Source organism: Protomyctophum parallelum (genome assembly GCF_964188405.1).
Source record: "Protomyctophum parallelum genome assembly, chromosome: 4".
In the NCBI taxonomy this organism is placed as follows: domain Eukaryota; kingdom Metazoa; phylum Chordata; class Actinopteri; order Myctophiformes; family Myctophidae; genus Protomyctophum; species Protomyctophum parallelum.
The window spans coordinates 3,850,766-3,876,562 of NC_139700.1; the positions used below are offsets into that span (position 1 = coordinate 3,850,766).

Here is a 25,797-nt window from a genome sequence, read left to right on the forward strand (position 1 = left end):
CGGCAATGGCAGGAAGACGGTTAATCAACAAGGATGGATAAAGCTGTGGAATATACATAAACACGCCAGTGAAAGAACGCAGAGAAATAAATAATATGAAGCTAAGAGGTTTCTGCCCACCAGCAATGATTTGCACTTGGGACAAATTCTCCCCGTTATATTTTGAGGTCGTACGGATTAAAATGTCAGGAGAATGGGTGACCAAAACAACGGTGGCAATTTTGAGTGCTGTATATAGAGCAATAAAACTTTTTTATCGTGGAGCCTAAATTCATGTGGCTGCCCTTAGAAGTGCCACCTAGAATCTTTGATGAAAGAGGAGCCGAGAGTCAGCACTTGGCCACGGTCAGACAGTCTGCGGCAGTCATATAAAACAAACTACTTGTGACAAGTGGAAAAATCATCTGACCACAACCGCCAGACAATGAACCACTATTCCTCAGGGGATCTGGACTGCGTGTGATCAAAATGAGGCCTGTTCCGCTTGTAGCCGACACTTTTCTATGTGTGCGAGTGCATGTGCAGATTGTGCACCCGTGTGTATCGGTTTCATGTATGTACAGTATACATCACAGATGCCGTACTCTGTGTGCGCACTTGCGCTGGCGAGTGTTACTGTAAACCATGAAAAATGGACACAATCATCTAAAATGACAAATTCCTTCCCAAAGCGGTTGGGAAATTCCTCTGATGTAAAGTGGTGTCTGGCTCCTTCCGCTACAGTTGTCATCGTGACTCACTTCCCATGATCATTCAGGACATGACTCATGTCCCATGTTCATTTACAAACACATATACATTACCTTGTAATGGATAGCTTGTTATAGGATACATTTGGCCTATATTCCATTCCATAAGTAACCACAAAATTATGCATAAGGATGCTAATAAATACCCATAATGTATGAGCCACCTCCTCAGTTGACTAAACGGATATCGTTTTCTTCTTTAATCATAGGGTACTTTTTTGAGTGGTGCAACCACTCCTACAACCAGCAATGTCCGTGTTCACATATGTGTTCACGTGTGTATGTATGTATTAATGAGCACGAGTATGACTGAGTACCAGTAGGGGTGCTGTTTGCCAGAAACAGAGAGAGAGAGAGAGAGATAGTATTAGTGCTGCACTGTTGCCTGCTAATGAATGAGAGTGTGTGAGTGAGTGAGTGAGAGAGAGAGGAGTTGCACCACTCGGTTCACACGGGTGTGATTTTTTTAAATACACTGGCAGAATTCTGGCAGAAATTACTACTGGTAGGTCAAGTTACAGTACATAAATGCCCCGCCTCTGTTCCCAGTAGGGGGTCTAGTCGTCTGGACAACTGGCCAGCAGCTCTTGACGCCAGACTATGGAATAGAGATTGGTTTAACCCATTCTGACCGGGCACCCATTTTGGTGTTGGCATCATGTTGTGCTTTAGCTATTGAAAAATAGCAGATCTACAAGCTCATATCGCGCCACCGAGTGGCGCGATACGAGCTTGTAGGTCTGCTATTTATTTTTTTTATCGAAGAACGACTGACATTTTTAGAATCTGATCTCAGGTCAGAATGGGTTCATCAGACCAGTGTGTGTCCGGCGGAAACCTCGTATGAATCTGATCTCAGGTCAGAATGGTTTAAGGTGCGTTGTCGCACGTTCATGGAATTCTGCTCGTCTTGGTATCGTCCCTTCATCTGAGCTTACATCTTCTGTCTAGAATGCAATGAATGTTTACAATGCATTTAAGTATAGATTCAAATTGAATTACATTTCTGTACAGTATTTCCAACGGGCGGAAATCTCTGATCGATTATAAATCGTTTACAGAATGCATCTGAATTCCAATACATGATTTATTTCCCCCTCACTGTGTGATGATTAACAGATTAATTTACTTCCATTATATTTTATTACACTACAAAAAAAAAAACATTAAGCAGCTTTCTTAAAAAAAAAAAAAAAAATGAATTCTATGAAAGCATACAAATAAAGTTAGAAATGAAATAAATCTTTTTGACATTTGTGAATCAATTCATAATTGTCCATGTCCACATCGCGATTAATCTATGAATCGGTTTTATTTTCCACCACTACTGTATTTCCTAGTGAAAATGGGAGCTGTGCATGTCTCAGTCAATCACAGCGAAGGGGGTGGGGTAAGTAATTATGTTCATCCACAAAGATGAAAAAAAAAAGAAACAGTGATGAATCTGTATGTTTTCAGAAACATATTTTTGATGTTGTTTAACATAATTTATTCATTTAAAAAAAAGAGTAAAAAAAAAAAAAGATTTGGTAAATGACTGATGGCTTTGTGAGCTTCACCTGTGTGCGCGTATACCCAAAGTTACTGTATGATTTCCTACTTTCCTCACTATGACTCAAAGTACCAATAGATATTATTATTTCTATAAAGTTTCTGTGGTTGCACACAGTAATACATCATGTAGATCTGATCAAACCCACCTTGTGCATAAACTCCAGCTTGTCTCCTCCGCTTGAAAGCCGATAGGTGTAAATGAAGCCGCCGCCCACTGATCTAGGGTTGAGGATCATGTCTCTGGCCACCCCTACAAGAACAAACCAATCATCTCCTGCGCTGGCGAAATGACATACTGCCACACTGTGGGGAGAGAGAGAGGGTGACGGAAGGGGGTCAGATGGCAAAAAAACCTCATTGACAGTTGATGAAATGTGGCTGAGCATTTCAACGCCGTTATTTTCCATCCGTCCATTAACCTGAAAGCGGCTTCGTTCTGTTCCAGTTGCACCAGGTCCAGGGTGGCGCCTTGGATGGGGTTGACGAGGCGGATTAGCGAAGCCCACTGCCCGGCTCCAGCCTTGGGCGCTCCGAAAATGGCTTCTGGCAGGTTCTCATTGAGAAAAGCGGCAGCCATCTCAGCAGCCAGCTCCCTCTCATCCTCTCCTGCAGCCTCGACCATCTCCTACAGGGGTCAAACGCAACCAGAGCAACACATTGGTTCAACACATTAATCAGTCATTGTCTCCACCAGGCCGAAGGCATGGGGGGAGAGTATGTTTTGCACTCCGTCCGTCCGTCCGTCCGTCCGTCCGTCCGTGTGTCTGTCCGTGTGTGTGTCCGTGAGCAGCTAATCTCCGGCACTGTTAACCCGGTCGATGCCAAATTTTGCACACACACTCCCTGGATGCCAACGATGAACCTCTGCCCCAAAATTTCCAGAACGGCCTGTTATAGCACCACCAGGAGGCCGCTTTGTGCAAAACAAGTTTTTGCACAGTACACCTACAGATTTTGTCCAAACATCGCGCAAATTGGTACACAGTCTCTCTAGTTCACATCTGGCTTTTAGAGCGCCACCAGGAGGCCGACTTTTGTGAAACACATTTTTGGACAGTACTCCTCCGGATTTTGTCCAAAAATCCCGCAAATCGTTACACAGTATCTCTATAGTCATGTGCTCAAGACGGATGTGTCTGATATTTCATATTCCATCCTAATTGGCTAACATTGGCTTTCAAATTTTGCAGGATTGGCCTGTTTTGAACAAAAAGCCTCAAATCATGAACGCAGCGTGCAATTTGACGTGAAATCTTTCACGCACTTTCCTACTAGGCTGAGGAATATAGCCCACCCATTTCACATTGGCCTGTTATAGCGCCACCAACAGGTGGATTGTGCATGCGTGAGATCAACACGGATCTGCACCATTTCCTATATTCCATTCTGATTGGCAAAGATTGGAACAAACAAACAAAAAACATGTTTATATTACTCCTAAACATTCCTATCCTCCTGGTGGAGACCTGTGCCCAGAAGGGCACTTTTTCTAGTTGTATTTGTACGCTTTCGCTTTGTGTGTGCCCCCCGTGACATCATGCCAAGTCTATGGACAATGGACATTTTACAGAACTGTATAAACCTTTTAGGCGAAGTCAATGGCAAAATACATTTACTACGACGTAGTAGGTGCCACGACAATACATATTCATCATGATAAAAGGCACCACTCACTTCAAACAAGTGTGTTTTTCCCCATTTAAATGTCCCATGTGTGTGTTCTCTGCATCATTTCCAATGGGTAACAGCCTAGTTATATAACTTATATTAATAGTATTATTATCAATCCTAAACCACAGGCGCAAAAGGGCGCCAGCCTACTTGGGGCCATGAATGTGGGGAACTGATGCAAGTCGGAATGATATGGTCATCATAGATAGATCACGTTATGATGACCTCCTCTCCCCTAATTATCATACTGTACAGTACCTTCCGTCCCCAACCCTTTCTTTGAATTTGATAAAGATGGTTCAGGATAGTTTTCAATGGGCATTGGCCTAGTCTTAATAAACAGTCTTATTAATATCTAGATATCAGCAGGGATTTGGTTTGGGGTTCTGGTATACTGCTTGGGACCATGGGGGGGGGACACCACAGATACTTCAGATATACATGGTCAAGAACACAATTCACTGGCCCAGGCCGTAGCGTAACGGTCTGGGCACCGGACTGGTGATCCAGTCGCGGTGTGCCGCGGGTTCGACTCCCGAACCCGACACGGCCTTTACCGCATGTCATCCCCCCATCTCTCTCCCGTTTCCTGTCAGCCTACTATCTGTCCCTTAAAAAATCAATAAAAGGCGTAAGCCGCAAAAAAATATCTTAAAAAAAAAAAAAAAACACAATTCACTTGCTGCAACTTGACATTGATTTCAATGCCTACCTCAGCCATCTGCTGCTTCCTCTGCGCTTTGGTGGCCTCTGTGTAGGCGTTGTGGTCGGTCTCTATCACGATGAGGTTGTTGGTCTCCGGGTGGATGACGAACTTCCTGGGAGTGTACTGCAAAGGGAAGGCCACCTGGTTGAAGACTGCGCCCAGCTTCTCCAATGCCAAAATTCTGCAGGAGACATTACAAATAGGGGAGGGGATTAACCCATTCTGAACGGGCACCCATTTTGGTGTTGGCATCATGTTGTGCTTTAGCTATTGAAAAATAGCAGATCTACAAGCTCATATCGCGCCACCGAGTGGCGCGATACGAGCTTGTAGGTCTGCTATTTTTGAAAAATCGAAGACACTTAGAATCTGATCTCAGGTCAGAATGGGTTAATAATGAAACTGTCAGGATGTAATAGACATTTTTAGAATCTGATTTCAGGTCAGAATGGGTTAATTAACACGACACCCCCCCCATGCAAATTCTTGGCGAATTTGCATGAATCACAAAGTTGCCCTATTTGGTTTCAAACGGCGATTTTTGCATGTCTGAGTAGCAGTTGAATGTGTGTCCTCCATACCTCAGGGTGTTTGTAGAGATGGCCACTATGCCTTCTGGGCACTGCTCAGAGGCGAAGCCAGACGCATACTCCAGAGTTTCATACGACAGAGGGGTCAAATGGAAACGACTCTGGTAAGAGTAGCTAAGCCAGGAACGACTAGACATAGCCAAAACCTAAACACAAAGAGAGAAGAGCCGAAAGCATAAAGTGATGAGAAATACATGATAGAAACTTTCACCAGGTAAAGGGGAAACCGGTGAAGGCTGACAGATTCACATTGGCTAGGAGGAAGGGGAAGAAATGGCACGCTTTTCACATGAGGTGCTATGAAGCGAAATCTTCCCTTTCTTCATCGCTAGCGTACGTCTGATCTCTCTTTAGAAGCGTTGATATTGTAGCTGCGATGCCATATGAAGTCAGAAATTAGCCCAGAACATCCACGCTTTGATCCGCTGCGCGGATTCAGTGTAGATTCAGAGAAAATATGGTTTAAAGTCAGGCTATAAACAAGGAAGTGAATTGGTGCGCGCGCACTAAACAGGTCGGGAGTGGTTGAGCAAGGCGTTATCTAGCAACGGCCGTTGCCAAAAAATCGATAAAAAGACCTTAAAATGTCCATGGACGTCCTAGATACCCTGCTGTTTTATTTGATAAGACGCCTGTGGACGTCCTAGGCATCAGAAGTGTTAATCCTCTAACGCCTCCTCTAAGCCTATAACAGCAAATTTAACCCTTCGTTATTATGGATTTACTTTTCAGCCAAGTGGGCATGCTCTTTGGGCCAATAGAACTTGCCCGACAGGCAAGTGCCTCTGAGACTTCAGTGTCAAACCCCTGCACTTGACTGGAAAGGAGTTACAACAGTCACAGATTAAGTTCCAACTGGGGCAAAGGCTATGAGCCAGAGAGGAGGAAAGCAGATCCAGAGGACGAAAACCTCTTTAGGTATAATACGAGATATAGCTTCATTAATACCCAAGAGAACAAATGCAATATAATTAAGATATCTGACCAAGACAACGTGTTTGATCTTCATTTGTTGCCGCTACATAATTTTCTTTCCCGATGAAAATGATGTGTACCCAATCCCCAAGCAAAGCTCACTCGCTCGCTCGCACGCACACATGCACAGAGTATCAATAATGTGCAAATACACAAACTGTTGGTCACACAGTAAAAGCAGTTAATGCCAAGAGGTACTCGCAAGTGTACACGTGAAAACCAGTGTGGTGTTGGGCTGGAGTCCCTTCCTTTGTGATTTTGTTTACACATGCAATTGCACACATCGTCTGCTGGAATTCTGGAGGGCTTTGACATGTTGCATTCTTGTGGATGAAAAATACTTTTATTTGCCCTAGATTGGTTCAGAATACTTACAGCTTCCTGTCCTTGCATTCTCACTCTGAAGAGCTTGACGGGGCGTGAACCGAGGTAGCGGGTTCTGGTGTCGGACAGGTCACCGGTCACTGGATCCAGAACAGTCCTCAGGAGAACACCGTTCTGGAAGGGGATTATGGCAATCGCAAATATATTAGATCATTACATGCTACGGTTTCCATCTTCCTGGACTTTTACAAGCACAGGTGGATGTTAGCCAAATACTATCGATTTTAATAGTTCCATTTTATAGTTGTACATTTTAGTTTAAGCCATTATATCTACAATCTTGGTTAACGAAAGGTAAAAATTTAATAAAGGCTCATCCTTGAGGATAGATGAATAATAAGTTGCTGAATGAACATTAAAAACTAAATACAGGTTTTATTGTACTGCATACCTGTAATCCAATGTTGAGGTAGAGGAAGCCAATGGTTCCCTTCTCTCCCAGCTCGTCCTGTTTCTCTACTCCTCCCATTTCCACGATACACAGAGACTCTGGTTGAGCCGGTAGGGCCTGCATACTCAGAGGCTGCAGACAGTCCTGCATGGGGGGGGGGGGGGGGGGGGGGGGACAAAAATTGTTAGAACACACACAAAAACACTGGCTACCCACATCAGACAAGTACAAGGACCACGAGAGAGGCTTGTACCACATTTTCGCAGAGAAAGAGAAAGAGAAGATGGACATCCGGATTAGGCCGACATAAATAAGGAAAGGGGGAAAAAAAGTAGAGCTCAAACCCCCCTTTCTCTGGGAACCAGGTGGACAGCACAGAATACAAATCTGTCTCATGAGAGAATTTATTCCAGAAATATACATATTTAGGAATCGACAGGTCAGTCTACTCACAGCATTTTCATATCATTCTAAAATAGTCCTACCCCTCAATATCAACTCCATCTGCCCAGTTTGGTTAGAAGCAATATCCTTAAATTTAAAATTTAAAATTTCTTGTATGTTTTATTGATTTTATTGATTCTTCCAAGCATCAGACCTAGTACAATTTTCTCCATTTAGATTTTTCTTCCAATCACAGAAGATAAGTTAGATAACTGGTCACCCATACATAGTAGTGCATGTATGTGTCTTTGCATTTGCATGCTCGTACCGAGGGGTCCAGTGAGATAATGCGGACGGTATTGTCGACCAATCCCACGGCCAGGAAGCGCGAGCGTTGCTCTCCGGGAGGAACATTGGCGAGGCTCATGCACACCACATCTGCAGACATCTCTTTCCTCTCTGTGTACTCATTCAGCTGCCCTGACTGGGAAAAGGGAGAAGGGAATGGGAAGATACACACACCATTTCATAAAGGTTTCTTTTCAGTCACCTCTTTTAATCTATTAAAAAAAAGAGAAGAGAGGCAGTTGCAGCAGGAACGAAAGATGCGAAATTGCACACACTGTTTAGATGAGAACTGAGAAGATGGAAATCTTCTGTGGTGAGAGAGAGAGAACACAAATGGACGAAAACATAGTCCCGCCCGGCCTGGCGAAGACAATGGCACTACCATGTTGTATGCTTGCTGGTGTATGTCTCTTACCGGGTCCATCTCAAAGTAGACAAGCTCTCCACCGGTGAGAGCGATGACCACCTGCCGCTGGTTCACAGCACAACGGACGATGGTCTTTTTCCCAGGCGTCTTCCATTCGTTCACACGCTTGTCGGCTCTGATATGACGGATGCCATCTGGGTAAACCTAAAAAAAAGAACGAGCATTCGATTATTAAAAGCTACCATGAGGAAATGCTGAGCTACAGAAGGAAGACCTGAATTCTGACCATCAGCAACCTAGTTGACCTGTGTCCCTGTGATAAATAATGATCATTAAATCAGCGGCAGTGGCTCAGGGGTAGAGTATCCGGTAGAACAGCAGGTTCCCACTTTGAACCTGGGCTCCCTTAGAGTTAGTGTTGAAGTGTCCTTGGCAAGACACTGAACCCCTAATTGCTCCTGACAGTTTGGTGCCTTGCATGGTTTCCGCCGCCATTGGTGTATGAATGTCATGCACAATCTATGTAAAGCATTTGCATCTATATAAATGCACCATTTACATCACATTATTAATTCTGCTCCTGTTACGCACGTTCCGACATCGTGCACGAGCAGATTTCCTCAGCAGAAAACCCCTGGCTTCTTCTTTGTACTTTAAAAATCAATGTGCCAGGTGCAGGCGCATGATACAATACCATGTTCATCCCAAATACATCGTATTACATTTAATCATCGACAAATGTTGGTAATAGTGTGAGGTCATTAGGTCAATGAGCATGTCAATGAGCTATGCTATACCATGACAGTAAAGAGGGCATTGTGTGAACTCTTCTATTGAAAAACTATTTTATTGAAAATCGCTCTGGATTAAGAGCTTCTGCTAAATGCCTAAATTGTAAATTGAAATGATGAATTATTTATATGGAGAAATCCCAAACATTTAACATGCATCTCAATGGGTGGACACTTAAGTGGGTGGGGCTTAGCGAAGGGCTAATTATCATTAACCCATTCTGACCTGAGATCAGATTCATACGAGGTTTCCGCCGGACACACACTGGTCTGATGAACCCATTCTGACCTGAGATCAGATTCTAAAAATGTCAGTCGCTCTTCGATTTTTCAAAAATAGAAGACCTACAAGCTCGTATCGCGCCACTCGGTGGCGCGATATGAGCTTGTAGATCTGCTATTTTTCAATAGCTAAAGCATAACATGATGCTGACACCAAAATGGGTGCCCGGTCAGAATGGGTTAATATGTATCATTAGCCCTAGCCCTTGAAGGGACTTTTGGCTGACCTGAACCAGAGCGTCTTCGCCGAGCAGGGAGCAGGACAGAGTGGGAGTGGTTCCCAGGAAACCAGAGTCTGTCACTTCCTCTACGGTCTCCCCGATGGACAGGACCAGGGTGGCGTTGACGAAAGACACGATGATGTAGGCGTCAAACTCATCTGATGGCAGAGAGAGGGAAGGAGACCGTGTTAACAGAAACGGTGGTAATAGTCTTAATAAAAGTCATGGCGGTGATGTCTTGAATTAGTAATGGAAGGCAACAAATCATCATAATGGGGCTGTTCACACTGAGCACTATATATATGCACACAACTATTACAAAATATATATAATGGTGACGATATAGTTATAGTGCCTTGTATCATAAAAATGCAGAAAGTTTCAGCCCAATCCAATCTGGGATGTGAACTAGAAAGCAGTTCCTGTAGAAACTGCGTGGGCTCGCGTAAAATGCTTTGTGTAAAGTTATTGCCGTGTCAAGTTTGAAACTCGGGGACCGGAGTAATGGTGTTACCATTGGTGGTCTAAATCCATAATCAAAATTTCGGGACTGTAGCATATTGTAAAGAAAAGTAGAAAATGCATTAAAGCTGAAGTAAAAGTTTAAAAAAGTATGAAAATTTGTAAAAACTATAGTTTAAGCATGAATAACTGCATAAAGTGGAATAAAGTATGTGGAAGTAGTATGATGCCCAAAAAGGGGCAGAATAAAGTAAGTAAAGTATTACTGTCTACTAATGATTTGTAATGTATGAATAATGCTTTACAATGTATTCTTGATGAATCAAGAAAAGGTAAAAAAGAAAAAAAATAGTCAATCCAATGGAGTATACATATAAAAGCATTCATGAGCTTAACAGAAATAGCATACTTTTATATGTAAATAGAAGGTTCAAATAGCATATAGGCCTATCTTTAAAAGCATAAACACAATGATTATTGATAATGGTCTAAGATATTTCTTAAAAAAAATATTAAGATAAAAAATATTAAGTTCTTTATTATTATTTTTTTCCTTTTAAGTTTAAAAAAAAGTTAAAGTTTTAATTTTTTAATGTTTTTCATTTTTTTTAATTTTTAATTTTTTTAATCATGCTAATGCTAACATGCTAATGCTAACATGCTAACATGCTAACATGCTAATGCTAACATGCTAACATGCTAATGCTATCATGCTAACATGCTAATGTTAACATGCTAATGCTATCATGCTAATGCTAACATGCTAATGCTAACATGCTAATGCTAACATGCTAACATGCTAATGCTAACATGCTAATGCTATCATGCTAACATGCTAATGCTAACATGCTAACATGCAAATGCTAACATGCTAATGCTAACATGTTAACATGCTAACATGCTAATGCTATCATGCTAACATGCTAATGCTAACATGCTAATGCTAACATGCTAACATGCTAATGCTAACATGCTAATGCTATCATGCTAACATGCTAATGCTAACATGCTAACATGCTAATGATAACATGCTAATGATAACATGCTAATGCTATCATGCTAACATGCTAATGCTAACATGCTAACATGCTAATGCTAACATGCTAACATGCTAATGCTAACATGCTAACATGCTAATGCTATCATGCTAACATGCTAATGTTAACATGCTAATGCTAACATGCTAATGCTAACATGCTAACATGCTAATGCTAACATGCTAATGCTAACATGCTAACATGCTAATGCTATCATGCTAACATGCTAACATGCTAATGTCAACATGCTAATGCTAACATGCTAACATGCTAATGCTATCATGCTAACATGCTAATGCTATCATGCTAATGCTAACATGCTAACATGCTAATGCTAACATGCTAATTTTTAAGTTTTCATTTTTTTCAATTTTTTTCAATTTTTCCATTTTTTTTAATTTTTTTAATTTTTTTAATTTTTTTTAATTTTTTTTAATTTTTTTCAATTTTTTTTAATTTTTTTAATTTTTTTTAATTTTTTTTAATTTTTTAATTTAATTTTTTTTTTTTTGAAAATATTTTTTTATAAACGTGTGTGTGTGTGTGTGTGTGTGCGTGCGTGCGTGCGTGCGTGCACTTGCGAGAGCTGTGTAAAGGCCAGCCAATAGGAAGACAGGGTGTGTGTGTGCGTGCGTGCATGCGTGCGTGCGTGCTCTTGCGAGAGCTGTGTAAAGGCCATCCAATTGCACAAATAGCAGACCTACAAGCCCACAAGGTATCGCAGAGCAACTCATTGAGATCTTGTAACTTTAATTTCAGCCCTGTAATTAAGCCCTTATATGTCTCAGCTGTGGAAGTGTAAAAGACAAACAAGTGGCGCGCAACTTGATCTCTTATTTTACAATGGTTCTGAATGGGGGGAAACTATGCCCGAACAAATTGCTCTATCGCAAAAAGTAAAAGTCGAATGCAAATAATTCTTTCGCTGTGAGTGGCCTGAGATATTGAGGTACACCATGTGCGATTGTGGTGTTGGTACGATCGAAAATGTGGTTATAAGAGCGAGTTAAGAATTGTCATCGCGATAATTTCCTCGTAAGGATTTTACTATGGAGGTCAATGAGCATATTGACTGTATTTGTGTCACTTAAAAGGCCGTAGTTCACATTCTGTATGTCTCTGTGTTTTGGTGGTCACATTGTGTGAAAGAGGACATGTGTGGCTACAAAATGACCAAAGAACATGCGTGTAAAGTGAATATTTTGGCCGGGACGGCAATTTGTTTGGTAAACTTTCACGGAAAGATTTTCTGTTCTCCGCACTCTAGTGAATGAAGCCCGCACTCTAAGTTGGCACTAATTAGGCGAAACGGCCTGCGATTGAACTGCGATTTCGGAAAAAACGTTTAACGTATTTGAATACGGTTTGAACCACGAAAAAGTCCAGAGTCGTGTGAGCTTTCTAAAGTTTAAATCACGTTTCTACGACAAAGTATGCCAGAGTAATGAGGCTGCAAAAGTGAGGTTGATTTAGAGATAAATCCCATACATTGTCAATGGGAGGAAAAAACTGTAAATAAAGTTAAATATTTTAAAAAGTATAAACTTTTTCAAAACAACTTTTTCACCAATGAAAGTTCAAAGATAGATGAACATTATAAAGTTTGAATGAAGTTTCAAAGTGAAAGTATGACGGAGTAATAAGAGCTCAAAAAAGTTAACTGTGAAAAATGGGACCTTTCTTCCATCGACTCTCACTATAAAGAATGTAAAAAAAAGTTAAAAAGTATAAAAAGTATAAAAAGTATAAAACTTTGTAAAAAAAAAAAAACAAGCATAAATAACTGCAAAGAGCTGAACAGTTTGAAGTTTGAACTAAATTTCTAGTATAAAGTATGCGGAAGTAGTTAGGTGCCAAAAAAAAGGGTGGAATAAACAAATAAGAATAAATAAATATAGACTGCCAATAACTATTGTGTGCTCGCTGTGGCGAGCCCACAATAAAAGGACGTACGTAGACCAACACACAATAACAGAGGTATTTTTTTGAGTGATGTTATCAGTATCAGTACAGTAATTCTATGCACAGAATTCTATACATGTATGTTGTAATAATATGTTTAATAATAAATGGGACCAAACCAAACCCCACTTGAAGTGTAAGAAGTACCCTCTGTACTCATTTGAATTGTTTTCTGCTTGATGCAGAGCAGGATCATTTCCTTTATTGGCATTACTATTTGATACGAAGGCTTAAAGAGTTTGTACAGATGCTTCAGATGTTTGTGGTTCACTGGTTTCTGACTGTCCTACTTTAGCTGGTAGAGACCTGCTCTCAGGGCAGTACTGTGTTATTACTGTAGGTGTGTGCCATCTAGATTTGCTCATGCAAACTCATTTCTAAATAAAAAGAATCTTGCCGTATTGGTTGGCTGTCCAGTTCATAGTCAACTCTTAGAAAGCACTTTGATGCACATTTTGTCTGTTTAAAGCCACAGTGGCCACAAATATTTGCATGGAAAAAATGAGAATCGTGTAGGAATCGTGATCTCAATTCCCGTCAAGGAAATTCGAGATTCACATTTGAGCAAGAATCGTGCAGAACTAATGTGAACAAAAATTATAGGAAATACTATTCAAAACAGGGGGTAGAGAAAGGGAGAGATGGAGGGGTTTTTTCTGTTCCTTTTTGTCCTTGGGTTTCATTCTGACGGCACTGGCACAGTCCTGATAAACCCTCTGTAACTTGAATCAAAGAAAGACGGTGGATTGGAACATGACCAAACTCTTGGCTGCTCTAGCAGTTTCCCCAGTTTCTGTGGAACGGGGAGCGACTAAAACACATGAAATCATGAAGTTACTGAATCTGCACCAAAGCAATAACATTCAATTGTCTGTAAAAAAAAAATCACACCCGTGTGAAGTGAGTGGTGCAACTCCGTGTGTGGGTCCCCAGGGGGTCCCCGGAACTTCCAGACCCACAGGAACGAGCCCAGGGCGCTGGCCCGGTTCCGACGGGCCGCCCGCGTCCGAAACAGTTGAGAAACAGAGTTACCGTGAGGGGGTCCCCAGGGGTTCACTGTACTGTACTGTACTGTACTGTACTGTACTGTCCCACCCGAGGACATGTGTGTTACCCATCTTCTCCATAAGGAGCTTGAGTCCAGCAGTGGTGTTTTAGTGGATTTCAGACTGGATGGAAACCTTTTTAATATCAGGAGGCTACAGGCAAAGACCAAACTGTCCACAGAGCAGGTCATTGAGTTGCAGTATGCAGATGACTGTGCTCTTGTGGCACACTCCCCACAGGACCTCCAGTCCATCCTTGCTGTGGTTGTCAAGGCCTACAGCAGGATGGGGCTGTCTGTCAACACCACCAAGACAGAAGTGGTCTGCCAATGGAGCTCCAGTACCCACACACCCTGCCTGCCTAGGGTTGGGATTCGTTAGGATTTTAACAGTTCCGGATCCTTCCCGGATCCCTCTTAACGGTTCCGGTTCCTAACGGTTCCCTTAACGGATCGGATCCTAATATTATTTTTTCCCCTTTTTTTCTGACAAATTATGCTTATATTATAACTAACCTAACCAAGTACATAATAAAAACAAATTAATTATTTCAATTATTGAAAATGCACTTTACAATTATGAGGTGGCACTATTATTTAAACTTCACCACCACCACCACCAGCTAGCCACCACAACAATATCATTGTTGCAATTTGTACTGTATATTGCAATTTGCTGTATATTAAATACAGTACACATTGCAATAATGATATTGTTGTGGTGACAAATGTCTTTAATGTTCAGATTAATTTAATATTACCCTAATGGAAACAAATTGGATGGATTATAAAATCCTTTTAGCAGACCTTGTATTGAACTGTAGGCTACGTTCCTGTGCTTTTTTCTGCAAACTGTTTATAAAGTAGGCTAATCAATCTATGGAGGTATATGCACCTAAACGCTGGGCTCTCAACAGTCACGCGATTAATTTAGAGCCAAATCAAAAGCAGTTGAGTTGCTTATAAGTTGTAAAAAATAAGTGCAGACAAATTGATTTGGCGTCATTCATAAAATATCAGACAGAAAGACGTCGAGACATTGGCGTTCTAAATTAACACCATTAACAACAGTTGTACAATACACCTAATGAAAAGCTCTGTAGACATTAGTAGTTTTTATTTTCTATTACGTTACTAGCCTGTGGAAAGTGAACCAGCCTTGCATCATCCTCATCCCCCGCCGGCTGTGGTGGAGCTGCGGGGGAGTGCGGGCTTTCCGCATGGCTCTCAACCGCGATTTGCCTTTAGATTATTCTCCTGAGTTGTGGAGTCGTGTAGGCGTATTGATTTTGAGTTGTTTCATCAATGTGGACGTGCAACTGGTACAAGTTGCAAAAACCTTTGCAGGGAACTATAGCATAACATTTATTCCACTTTGCGTGCTCAGCCTCAGAGTCATTTCCCTCTCTGTTAACCACACTTTGGAGATCTTTTCGACATCACTCGCTCCGCGGCGGTGAGCGGTCGCTGAATGCACAGAACAGTGGGCGTATCCTCCCCGACCCCACACACTCCTTTAGGTGGGGTGACGTCACCTCAGGCTCTGCTTGCATGCATGCACATTGCACAGACACAGCGGAGCTAAATGACGACTGATGAGAACCGTTTGGGGAACCGTTAAACACTACACACACACACACGTGCGACTACACACACACATGTGCAATACCGCACGCACGCAGCGCACGCAGCATGGCACGCGCATTGTACACACACGCGTGGACATTGCTGGCCATTGTTGGTTTCACGCATGCGCACACCACTCGTGCTCATGACGGATACATGATACGGACATTCCTGGTTGTAGGAGTGGTTGCACCACTCAAAAAGAAAAATTCAGACCAGTCTGAAGCGAGTGGTGCAACAGCACCCCCTATTGGTCCTCTAAACATCGGGACACAGTCACATAGGTTGGGACCACTCAGTGGTTGCACCACTCAGAAACTAAGCGTGGTTCAACAATCTAAATAAGATAATCATAATTAAAAATACATTTCTTCATTTCTTTGACATTGCATTCCCAAACCACTGTATAAAATTATGGTTTATTAAAGTGAAATATCACGTTTTAAAACAGACAAAGTAAAGAGTTGCAAACACAAATGTCGCTTTACCTTCAACGTGTCTGCGGACAGTCCACACAGCATTAGGACTACCGGGCAGCTCTGACACAGCCATCTCCGACACCTGAAGAAATACGGCAGGACATTTTGGAGTGACAGAATGGTTATTATTAACTTCATGTGATGTCCCTTTCCTGATCTATGGAATGTGGTTGGTGTTGTTTGGCATGGTTGTGTCATAGGCATAAACCATAGCAGACCAGACTCGTGACACCCCCAGGAGGTCCAATAGTGAACTGCAGCCTATGTGCATTGTCAGATCTCAATACTGAAATTAAGTTATTAGATATATACATACAATTACGTTAACACATTTCTGCGCGCCATGACATTCAGTAGTCACAAGCCTGTTTCTAATCTGCACAGCAGGGATGAGAATAATAAATTAAGTTCTGAACTCAGGAATTTAATCCAGAACCGTTTATAAAACCTCAACTATGAAACATGGATGCAAGAAGAAGAATAATACATTTCAAAAGATAACGTTGACGTTGAGCTGTACCTCCAGACCGTGTCTGAGAACCCTGAGAGTAGACTTGGGTCCTCTTCCACAAGCCACATACAACTGAGGGGTGTCCTCATTGGCCAGATCAGCTATCTGTCAAACACAAGAAACAATTGTGTTATCTCGTATAAACAGTCTGTATTAGGGCTGCATGATTATTTTGACACGGACAGAAGAGATCATAGCAAAACAAAGACGAGAACGGACTAAATGCTGGTGCTGTGGAGAATAAAATTAACAAGTGAGACGCACCTGACAGGACATGATGGGAGACAGGTTCTCCTGTTCGTCCACCAGTACCAGGTTCTTCAGAGGGCGGGGCTGGAAGAAGAAGGTGTCTCCCTCCTCCAGTGGCATGGCAGACGAGAACTCTGGTTCCTCGTCATCATCGCCCAGGTGGGCGATCTGGTATAGGTAACTATAGAAAAAAGAAAGGGAAAGGGGAAGTGATATAATGTGAGATGGAGAGCAAAAGATAAAATAGAGAAGAGCATGTAGGACAGTTATTTTGGGGTGGAACGCAAGCACAGAAACGCTCTCTGCATAGACCAAACTTAACCCATTTTGGGCGGGAACCCATTTTGGTGTTTTAAACATTATGTTGTAATTTAGCTATTGAAAAATAGCAGATCTACAAGCTCATAAGGTCTGCTATTTTTGAAAAATCGTGAAAATATTTATTTCAGAAAACTGGAGGATTTAGAAGATTCTTTTTTAATTTCGACGTCAGGCCTAAATGGCTTAAATGACTAGAACCATCAAGGGAATTGCATGCATATAAAGATACATAATGTGTCAGAAAGCAATGGAGTACGAGTCAAAAACAGACAGACACTTACTGGTTACCAAACTCAGATGACACAAACAGGAATCCAGTCTTCAAAACACACATGGCTGTTGCCACAGGAATTGTGTCGAAGTACTTCATCCTGATTTCTGTTACCTACGAAACACCACATACTGGTTTAGATAAATGCAGTACAATTCTGAATTAAGCCGCAGAATAAGCCGCTTCCCAAAATTATTGAATTCCAAAAGGCGGTTCACAGGGTTCCAATTTGACCACTGATTATCTAATGTTCCAACACTAGTCTGTATCCTTTATCCATTCCTCCCTCCCTCCTCACCATCTCTTCGTCCGTTTCCAGGGTAACTTTAAAGATGTCTCCTTGCTCAGTCTGAGCCAAGAAAAAGAACATGGTCTTGGTCTTGTGGGTGGCCGAGCAGACAAATATCATCCCACGCTCTGGGTCATCCAGATCATTCTGTGGAGGAAACAAGTAGGAAGGAAGGAGGAAAGGAAAAGAAAGGCAGAGTCAACACAAAGAAAATGTGAATAGGAATTAAACAGGCTAATCGTGCAACACACTTGGGGGCACATGAAGCTACATTGTGCCATGTATTGCAACTGTCAGTTCATACAGTATGTGGAGGCGTTGGATGGTATGCGTTTGTAGTCGGGCCTCACCCTACGACGTGGGATGGGACAACGGATGTCAGGCTGGTCTCCAAAGTTCTTGTAGGTGATGTAGTTTTCAGAGCAGATCAGAACTCCACTGGGCCCGTCAGAACCACCAGGGACTAGAGCGGAGAAGAAACAGGGTTCATCATGTGGCCTATGTTTCCAAGCTAATTTAAACTTTCTGTACATGAAAAGGGACATGCCGATCAGACGGCTTCTGCAACCTGTAGCCCTGTTTGCTGATTGGTGGAAACCTTGCATGTCCAAAACCATTGCTTTTCAGGAAATGTATATTTCACCTTCAAAAAAGAAGTATAAAATAGGGCAGACATTTATGAAAAAAAAAAAACATTCATGAACTAGAAAAAGTGCCCTTCTGGGCACAGGTCTCCACCAGGATAGGAATGTAGGACATTGCAGCTTGCCTTCATCTGGTGGTTGGATAAAAGGGCAACAAAAGTAAATTAGAGGTAAAAACACTTTTCGGCCAGTTATAGCGCCACCTTGAGGCTGAGTTGAAATTGTTCATGTGGCATTTCTTCCTCGGCCTAGTGGGAATGTGCGTGCACAATTTCACGGAAATCACGCGATGTGTTCATGATTTGCAGCATTTTGTTTGAAACTGAGCACTCCTGTGAACTTTGGAAGCCAATCTTAACCAATCAGGATGGAGTCTGAGAAATCTGAAAGACCCGTTTCGTTGAATGGCTCTAGAGAGACTGTGTACCAATTTGCTTTGTTTGGACAAAATCTGTAGGTGTACTGTGCAAAAACTTGTTTTGCACAAAGCGGCCTCCTGGTGGTGCTATAACAGGCCGTTCTGGAAATTTTGGGGCAGAGGTTCATCGTTGGCATCCAGGGAGTGTGTGTGCAAAATTTGGCATCGACCGGGTTAACGGTGGCCGAGATTAGCTGCTCACGGACGGACGGACACACACACACACGGACGGACGGAGTGCAAAACATACTCTCCCCCCATGCCTTCGGCCTGGTGGAGACAATAAGGGCGTTACAAGAATTTTGCCCGACAGCGACAATAATATCCATATTATATATATATATATATATATATATTGCAAATTATAGCAAGATTTCACCTACCCACATTTGGTGAAAACCCAGAACTTCATATGCATCCTTACCAGTGATGAGGAAGTTTCCGTGCTCTTCCAGGGCCTCGCTGTACTTCCGGACCACGTGGTTCAGTCCCAGGTCCAGCTCGTAAAAGGTCAGCGTCTGCTGAGTGTTGGCCGCTGCCTCTCCTGTGGGGTCATTGTCGGCTTCCTGAAAAGGTCACATAGGAGGTCATGGTCTCAGTAAATAGGCCCCATACAGGTCTATAACTCTGCAAGTGTACATTATCAGAGTATATTAATTAAGTTGTTTATGGGATCAATATAAGTAAATAATATGATAACCCTTCCACAGCAGTAGCTTTTTCATATTTATCACACATTGTAATTTTCACCTACAGTAGGCATGTACGTGATAGGTGAATAGGTACAAATTAAATAATAGTTAACCATGAAACTTCCCCAGTTGATTACTTACATGAAGACAATGATTTATTGTATTACACATTTTCTGAAATTGTACATTTAAATATACAAATCAGGCATTATGTAGGAAAATATGCAAAAAAATGAAAATATGAAAAAGCTACTACTGTGGAAGAGTTCTCATATATTCATTTACTTCGATTGTCAATTTAATATAGGTATGGTTTTGCCAACACAATTCATAATTAGGGATGCACCGATCCGATACTCGTATCGGAGATCGGCGCCGATCCAGGCTAAAACTCTAGATCGGGTATCGGATCGGTGGCCGATCCATTATCCGATCCGATCATTATGTGTAATTACAGTATGAAAACAACTCTACCTCCTCTGTGACACAGCAGTGTAGTATTGACAGTATAACATGTGGTATGCAGCCAGGCTAGCCTGCGCACACATTAACCTGGTCTAATTGTTGCAGTTATTTAATAAATAATTCAGTGCATTTATATCTGTGTTTGTTACATTTTGTTTTACAAAGTTGGGAAAGTAATGTTTAAGTCAAGCCTTGATGTTTCCTTACACAAAATAATGATTCCAGACTCCACACAGTGAGGCATACAGCTTAATAGGTTATTACGTTTCTTTGTGGGGGGTATCGGATCGGTACTCTGTATCGGCAGATACTGGACCCTAAGGCTGCAACAACGAATCGATTAAATCGATAAAAATCGATAATTAAATTCGTTGCCAACGAATTATCTTATCGATTATTATCGCGGGTGTTTTCCAACATTAAAATGTAACGTAAAGCTGCTTTCTTTTTACCGTTCCGTAACGGCACTAGGCTGAACGAACAATATGCAACGGGTCGGTATAAACACAACACAGGGCGCGTTCGGAAATAGCGCACTGAGCGCACTGTGCAATGCAAACTAATAGGCGAGTGCGCTCCCGGTGTGCATTTCCAAACGCACCCACAATATTGTCTTGAACGTGACCAGAGCGCCCGGTCCGCATCTACACCTCTCTCTCCCAACTAACTTCAGTCTCCCCCACACACACACACACAGAGAGGGAGAGCGTCAGCTCTGTGGCTGCGATGATCTGCTTGCAAAATGCCCCAAACAGGTCCCAAAACATGGCATTTGTGAGCACGGCCACTGTCCATATTTGTTTGTCTTATGACAAAAAATGCTCCACAATGTCTGAATCTGTGAGCTTGCAGGCTGTCTATGACGAGCACTATAGCAGTGTAGCTTGCTAACGATCGTTAGCTCCTCATTTGTTCCACCTGTGTAATCACAGCAGCGCATTGAAGTGGGCACAGGGCAAAAATCTCCGTGAAGTGAACGTTTTTGCTTAATGATTTATTCAGTGCTGTTTAACTTTAGCAATATGTGATACTAGAGCATAGACCCTAGAGAACATGCCAATATGGCTGCTATAAGAACGGTTTCCCCTATCAGCTAGCATGCTACTTGTTGTAACTTGTGTGCACTGTGTGTGTGTGTGTGTGTGTGTGTGTGTGTGTGTGTGACTGACTGTGTGCGTGCGTGCGTGTCCAAACAGACTGTGTAGGACAGTGGTTCTCATAGTGGGAGTTCCAGCTACATTATAGATAGTTAGGAAGTAAACCAAGTGGACCCTAAAGGGTCTGTAACAGAGAGTGCAAAAATGGAACCAAATGGACTCACAATTGATTTTACCATAGAAATTAAAAAATAAAAATTGGGGTCCCAGAGATAGAAATGGAAAGAGACAGTCAGCTATACACGGTCAACATTACAGATTACAGTATCATTACAAGTAGGAATGGCAATGAAATCAAATTGGATAAAAAAGGGGGTAAAATATTAATTTTGAATGAGTATTCATTTTTATTGTCTTTATTGTTAGTTACAACATGCCTAAAATAATTTGAAGCTAATTTTTTTAAGTAATTGCAAAAAGGTGCCATAATCCGATTCATCGATTCATCGTTTAAATAATCGGCCGATGAATCGATTATGAAATTAATCGTTAGTTGCAGCCCTAGTGGACCCCCATGTATCGAAATCGGTATCGAATGCCAAAAAGCCGGATCGGTGCATCCCTATTCATAATTAACGTTTCTGCATCCAACATGTACACCAAGTGTCTTGTAAAAATCACACCCGTGTGAACCGAGTGGTGCGCCTCGCCTCCCCCCCCCCCCCCCCCCCCTCTCTCTCTCTCTCTCATTAGCAGGCAACAGCGCCCCTACTGGTACTCATTATATGATGCTCATAGGTGAACACATAGGTGAACGTCGCATACATAGGTGAACACGGACAAAGCTGTTCTTTGGAGTGGTTGCACCACTCAAAAATAATTATAGCTAAATGCGCGTGTTTCAGTCTTGTGGTCATGTATATATGGCTCCATATTTTAGTAATTCCATGCAATTACATTTAGGGTGAGGATTTTGTGCACACACACACACCGTACCTCATAATCCATTTCCAGACAGGCAAACATGGGGTTCTCAAAGCCTACATCCACTCCTACCACATGGTAGACCAGGGTGTTAGCTTTATGGGCCTCCAGTGGGGACGAGATGGTCAGTCTGGCTGCTGCATCTCTGTTCAGAATATATACCAACTTCTGTTTCTCTGTGGCTCCTGCACAGAAAAAGACAGAGAAAGACAATATGAATGATTTCAATTTTTTCTTTTCAACCTCCCATCGCTTAACCCATTTAGCCCTTTAAGAAATGTCTTCTAAATCCTGACAGTTTTCTGAAATACATATGTTTCTAGGCCTATATCACTCAATATTTCATGTCAAGGACCATCTGTAATTGGCCTCCGACCCCCCATCTGAAAATATGTTGTCCGGACCTCCCCAGAAGCAAAGATTTGAGTTAAAAACGTTTGTTCTGGAAAACAATAATCCAAATTTGAGGCACATTTTCACGATTTTTCAAAAATAGCAGACCTACAAGCTCGTAGTGCGCCGCGCGCTATGAGCTTGTAGATCTGCTATTTTTCAACAGCTAAATTATAACATAATGTTTAAAACACCAAAAGGGGTTCCCGCCCCAAAATGGGTTAAGTTACGTTTTGTACCTATCATGACAGCTCTGCCTTTTGGATCAACGGCGAGGAACTGCCCGGGGACGATGCGCCGGCAGCCACTCTTCCCGAAGGTCTCCTGGTGGATCTTCTCGAACATGTTCTTGGAGGGATGGTACTCCAGGATGACGATTCGACCACTGTCACTGCCCACCACAATGTAGTCTTCATAGCGCAGGGCAGAGTGAGAGAGAGTGAATGAGAGATAGAGAACATATGCTGTCCACCCAAATGGTTTAACAAAATAAAGCTAGTTCCTAAATAGTTATGGTGGAATTGGGTCACAACAAGATGTGCTCCTACACACCTTTGGTTCCTCCAGTGAGTCTGAATGCCATCAGCGACCTTATGATACCAAACACCTCCATGGTGAGCAGAGTGTGAACCTTGCCCGTGTTAGCATCTGGACGCAGCAGCTCAATGATCTTCCCCCGGGAAACGACAATCTCCTGCATCTTGGTTCCTACCGAGAGACACAAGCATTAGTGTAGAACAGATATCAACCAACAGAGCGCCGAAGTCTGGCGTCATTTCACATCCTACCTGGTTTGTTTCCCCCCCATTCTGAATTCCCAGACTTTATTCTTGTGTTAATTGTGTCAAATAAAAACTGTGTTCCAAACAGTGTTAAACTGTGTTAAACAAATGATCCTGACAGTTACACTCATATGGATATGAACAATCAACTGACTGTGAGAAAACGGTAATGTTACTGATGCCAAATTAGTTACATTTTCGCTAGACACCTCCCCGACAATATCGCCTAGAAGACAGTTTGTTTCTTTTTTTTTTACCACAATACTTTGAATACCACTTAAGATGAACCGGGCTACCCAATGTTATTCTCCATAGAGAAATGACTTCCGCAAACCAGGGAAAGAGCGTGTGAAAGGTGTGATTGCACAGACGCGAGTCGTGACGAATACACTGGGAACTGAATTCCATCTTAACATTTATATTATATTGTGAGTGTCATGTGAAGCATGACAACAGTGTGTGAAGCAGGACCAAAAGCTTCACTTTTCTGTTGTGCAAAAGTTAACAAAAAGCAGGTTCACTTTGCTGCCAAAAGATTCTCGGACGGAGAACAACAGTGTGCTGCTTACAGCAACCACACTAATAAGGAACAGAGGAACAAACCAAAAACATGCATAAACAGTGTCACAGAGCAGGATAGCCCCTCTCGGGACCCTACATAAAACTTTTCTGACATTTTGATGAGTTTTACGTTGGGTCCCTTATCAGAACTATATTTTCGTATGGAAATTCCGATACGCGGAAGTGAAGATTCTCTCTAAAATAGGATCTGCGCCATCTGACGGGATTATTTTCCTTGAGTTATTCTGAATTCGGTAACTTTAAGTAGCTATACATCCCGCTGCGAATATCTCCTGTGGCGCGGAAGCCGTTAAGTATTTTTAATCTTTGTTTGACCGATTTGGTCGCTTTATTTCTTCTTGTTTGTTTACCGTTTATTGTACCGCCTCCCGGTGTGCGGTTGGCTTGTGAGGCTACGTCCCTGCCTCTGATCTGCTGTGTCATAGCTATAGCGCCACTAGCTAGCCAGATAGGCGGTACAATGAGGTGTCAATAAACAAGGAAGGAAAAGAAGAATCCAAGCTTCCAAATCGGGCAAACATATATTAAAAATACTTAACGGCTTCCGCGCCACAGGAGATATTCGCAGCGGCATGTATGGGTACTTATACTTTACATATTCAGAAAGCCTCACACTGAAGAATATCGTCAAAGAGCGCGGGGAGCCGGTAAACATGGAGTAAATGTTTTAAACAGGTGGCATGGACGACGTGCAACAGGACCCAATGCTATCTGAGTCGTCCAAATGTCAGAAACTTCAGTAGCATTTGGGTTCTGCTTGGAGGGCTAAGAGCAGGACATAGCTGACAATATAGATGAACACAGACATAGGCAAGGACTAAATTAAGAAGGCCCACATTATCACATGTGTGTGATGTGATCTTACCTGAGAAGTTGCCATGAATGGCATGCGTGATGCCAGTGGCCCTCTGCAGGGTGAGGTTGTAAAGAAACATGGCTGCCTGTCGACAGGTTCCTCAAGTGGTGCCGTTTAGAGAGCCCTCAGCTCACCTCAAACTAAAGCTAAACAAGGGGATGAAACGTATACAATGATACTGATATAATGAATGTAACAAAAATGCCTCCAGTTCACAGTTTAATATACATATAAAATAGCCAAAGTATAGGGAGAATCGCTATGTAAAATAATTGCTCGTGTCGTGTGTACCAATGAACTTACGAATGTAAACAGTAGCATGTAAGGCATTAGCAAGTGGCTAGCCAAGGGATTCTGTTTTAAGGTTTCTTGACTGCTAACGTGTACACACTATGCACTGTTTATGTTCTAGTTTTTAATTTACCAACATTCCAATGATACTGTATACATTGAATTCCCAGTTGGCTCTGTTAGTACTAAGCAGGCTACGATAACAGTTAGCTGCCTGACTGAGCTAGCTTGCATGCTAGCTGCACATTACCAACACAATAGTATTCCATTCCAATTTCCAAATATGCCATGCAAGGGGTCTGCAGGCAGATGGCTAGTTCTAGGCTCGATGGTGTATATTAATTTCGCACTAATACTTATACTAAAACACTCGCCAGCAGCTGGTTTCCCATTCATTCAAAGTGCCACTTCTCATTGAAACATCCTTGCAGTTTCGAGCCACATAATAATATTAATAATAACAATCGAAGCGTGCATATAAACACCCTGTGGTTCATTGAGATGTGTAGGTGCTAATAAAAGATGCTTTACCACTTTTGGAAATACGATGATTCCGATATCGAGTGGATTAAGATGTAGAATTTTCAGTTTTCAAACTACTTTGTAAGTGAACGATGAGCCGCCGTTTGCGTTGCGGCGGGGTCCTGCGTCTCTGTGACAAAGCGTCATAGTGTAAGGTGTTGCCAGGTTTTGCGAGAGAAACAAGCAACGATGTCTTAGAAAACAAGCCCAAAAGAAGCGAGCGGAGAGCACCTCGCCCTTTAATTTTGCTTTAAAAATGTGCATACTGATACTGTACATGGGCTCTTTGAAAATCTTGAAAGATTTGGAATATATTTTTTAAACATTTTAACAACACAAATCTACCGGGGTCACGAGTCTCACGACCCCCTGTCATTGATAAAAAATGTTTTCAGATGGGGGTCCG

The 25,797-nt window shown here is 42.1% G+C and overlaps 1 protein-coding gene across 4 annotated transcripts in view; it reads right to left on the minus strand.

The window, feature by feature from the left end:
* sf3b3 (splicing factor 3b, subunit 3) overlaps positions 1–25,524 on the minus strand; it is a 39,196-nt gene extending 13,672 nt beyond the window's left edge. The window contains exons 1-21 of one of the 4 annotated variants that reach the window (XM_083763354.1): positions 25,404–25,524; positions 24,588–24,718; positions 22,911–23,066; positions 22,598–22,768; positions 21,978–22,150; positions 19,152–19,293; positions 18,016–18,128; positions 17,675–17,812; positions 17,387–17,490; positions 16,800–16,965; positions 16,545–16,640; positions 16,034–16,106; positions 9,420–9,571; positions 8,168–8,323; positions 7,733–7,888; positions 7,021–7,164; positions 6,621–6,743; positions 5,262–5,416; positions 4,687–4,861; positions 2,723–2,928; positions 2,450–2,606 (exon numbers count right to left, since the gene is read on the minus strand). In XM_083763354.1, the coding sequence (XP_083619480.1) occupies positions 2,450–2,606; positions 2,723–2,928; positions 4,687–4,861; positions 5,262–5,416; positions 6,621–6,743; positions 7,021–7,164; positions 7,733–7,888; positions 8,168–8,323; positions 9,420–9,571; positions 16,034–16,106; positions 16,545–16,640; positions 16,800–16,965; positions 17,387–17,490; positions 17,675–17,812; positions 18,016–18,128; positions 19,152–19,293; positions 21,978–22,150; positions 22,598–22,768; positions 22,911–23,066; positions 24,588–24,657 (2,826 nt within the window). In that variant the 5' untranslated portion in view covers positions 24,658–24,718; positions 25,404–25,524. Of the gene's footprint in view, positions 1–2,449; positions 2,607–2,722; positions 2,929–4,686; positions 4,862–5,261; positions 5,417–6,620; positions 6,744–7,020; positions 7,165–7,732; positions 7,889–8,167; positions 8,324–9,419; positions 9,572–16,033; positions 16,107–16,544; positions 16,641–16,799; positions 16,966–17,386; positions 17,491–17,674; positions 17,813–18,015; positions 18,129–19,151; positions 19,294–21,977; positions 22,151–22,597; positions 22,769–22,910; positions 23,067–24,587; positions 24,725–25,400 lie in introns of all 4 variants that reach the window. The other 3 variants (XM_083763353.1, XM_083763355.1, XM_083763356.1) reach the window with 3 other exon arrangements.
* Between the last annotated feature and the right edge of the window lie 273 nt (positions 25,525–25,797).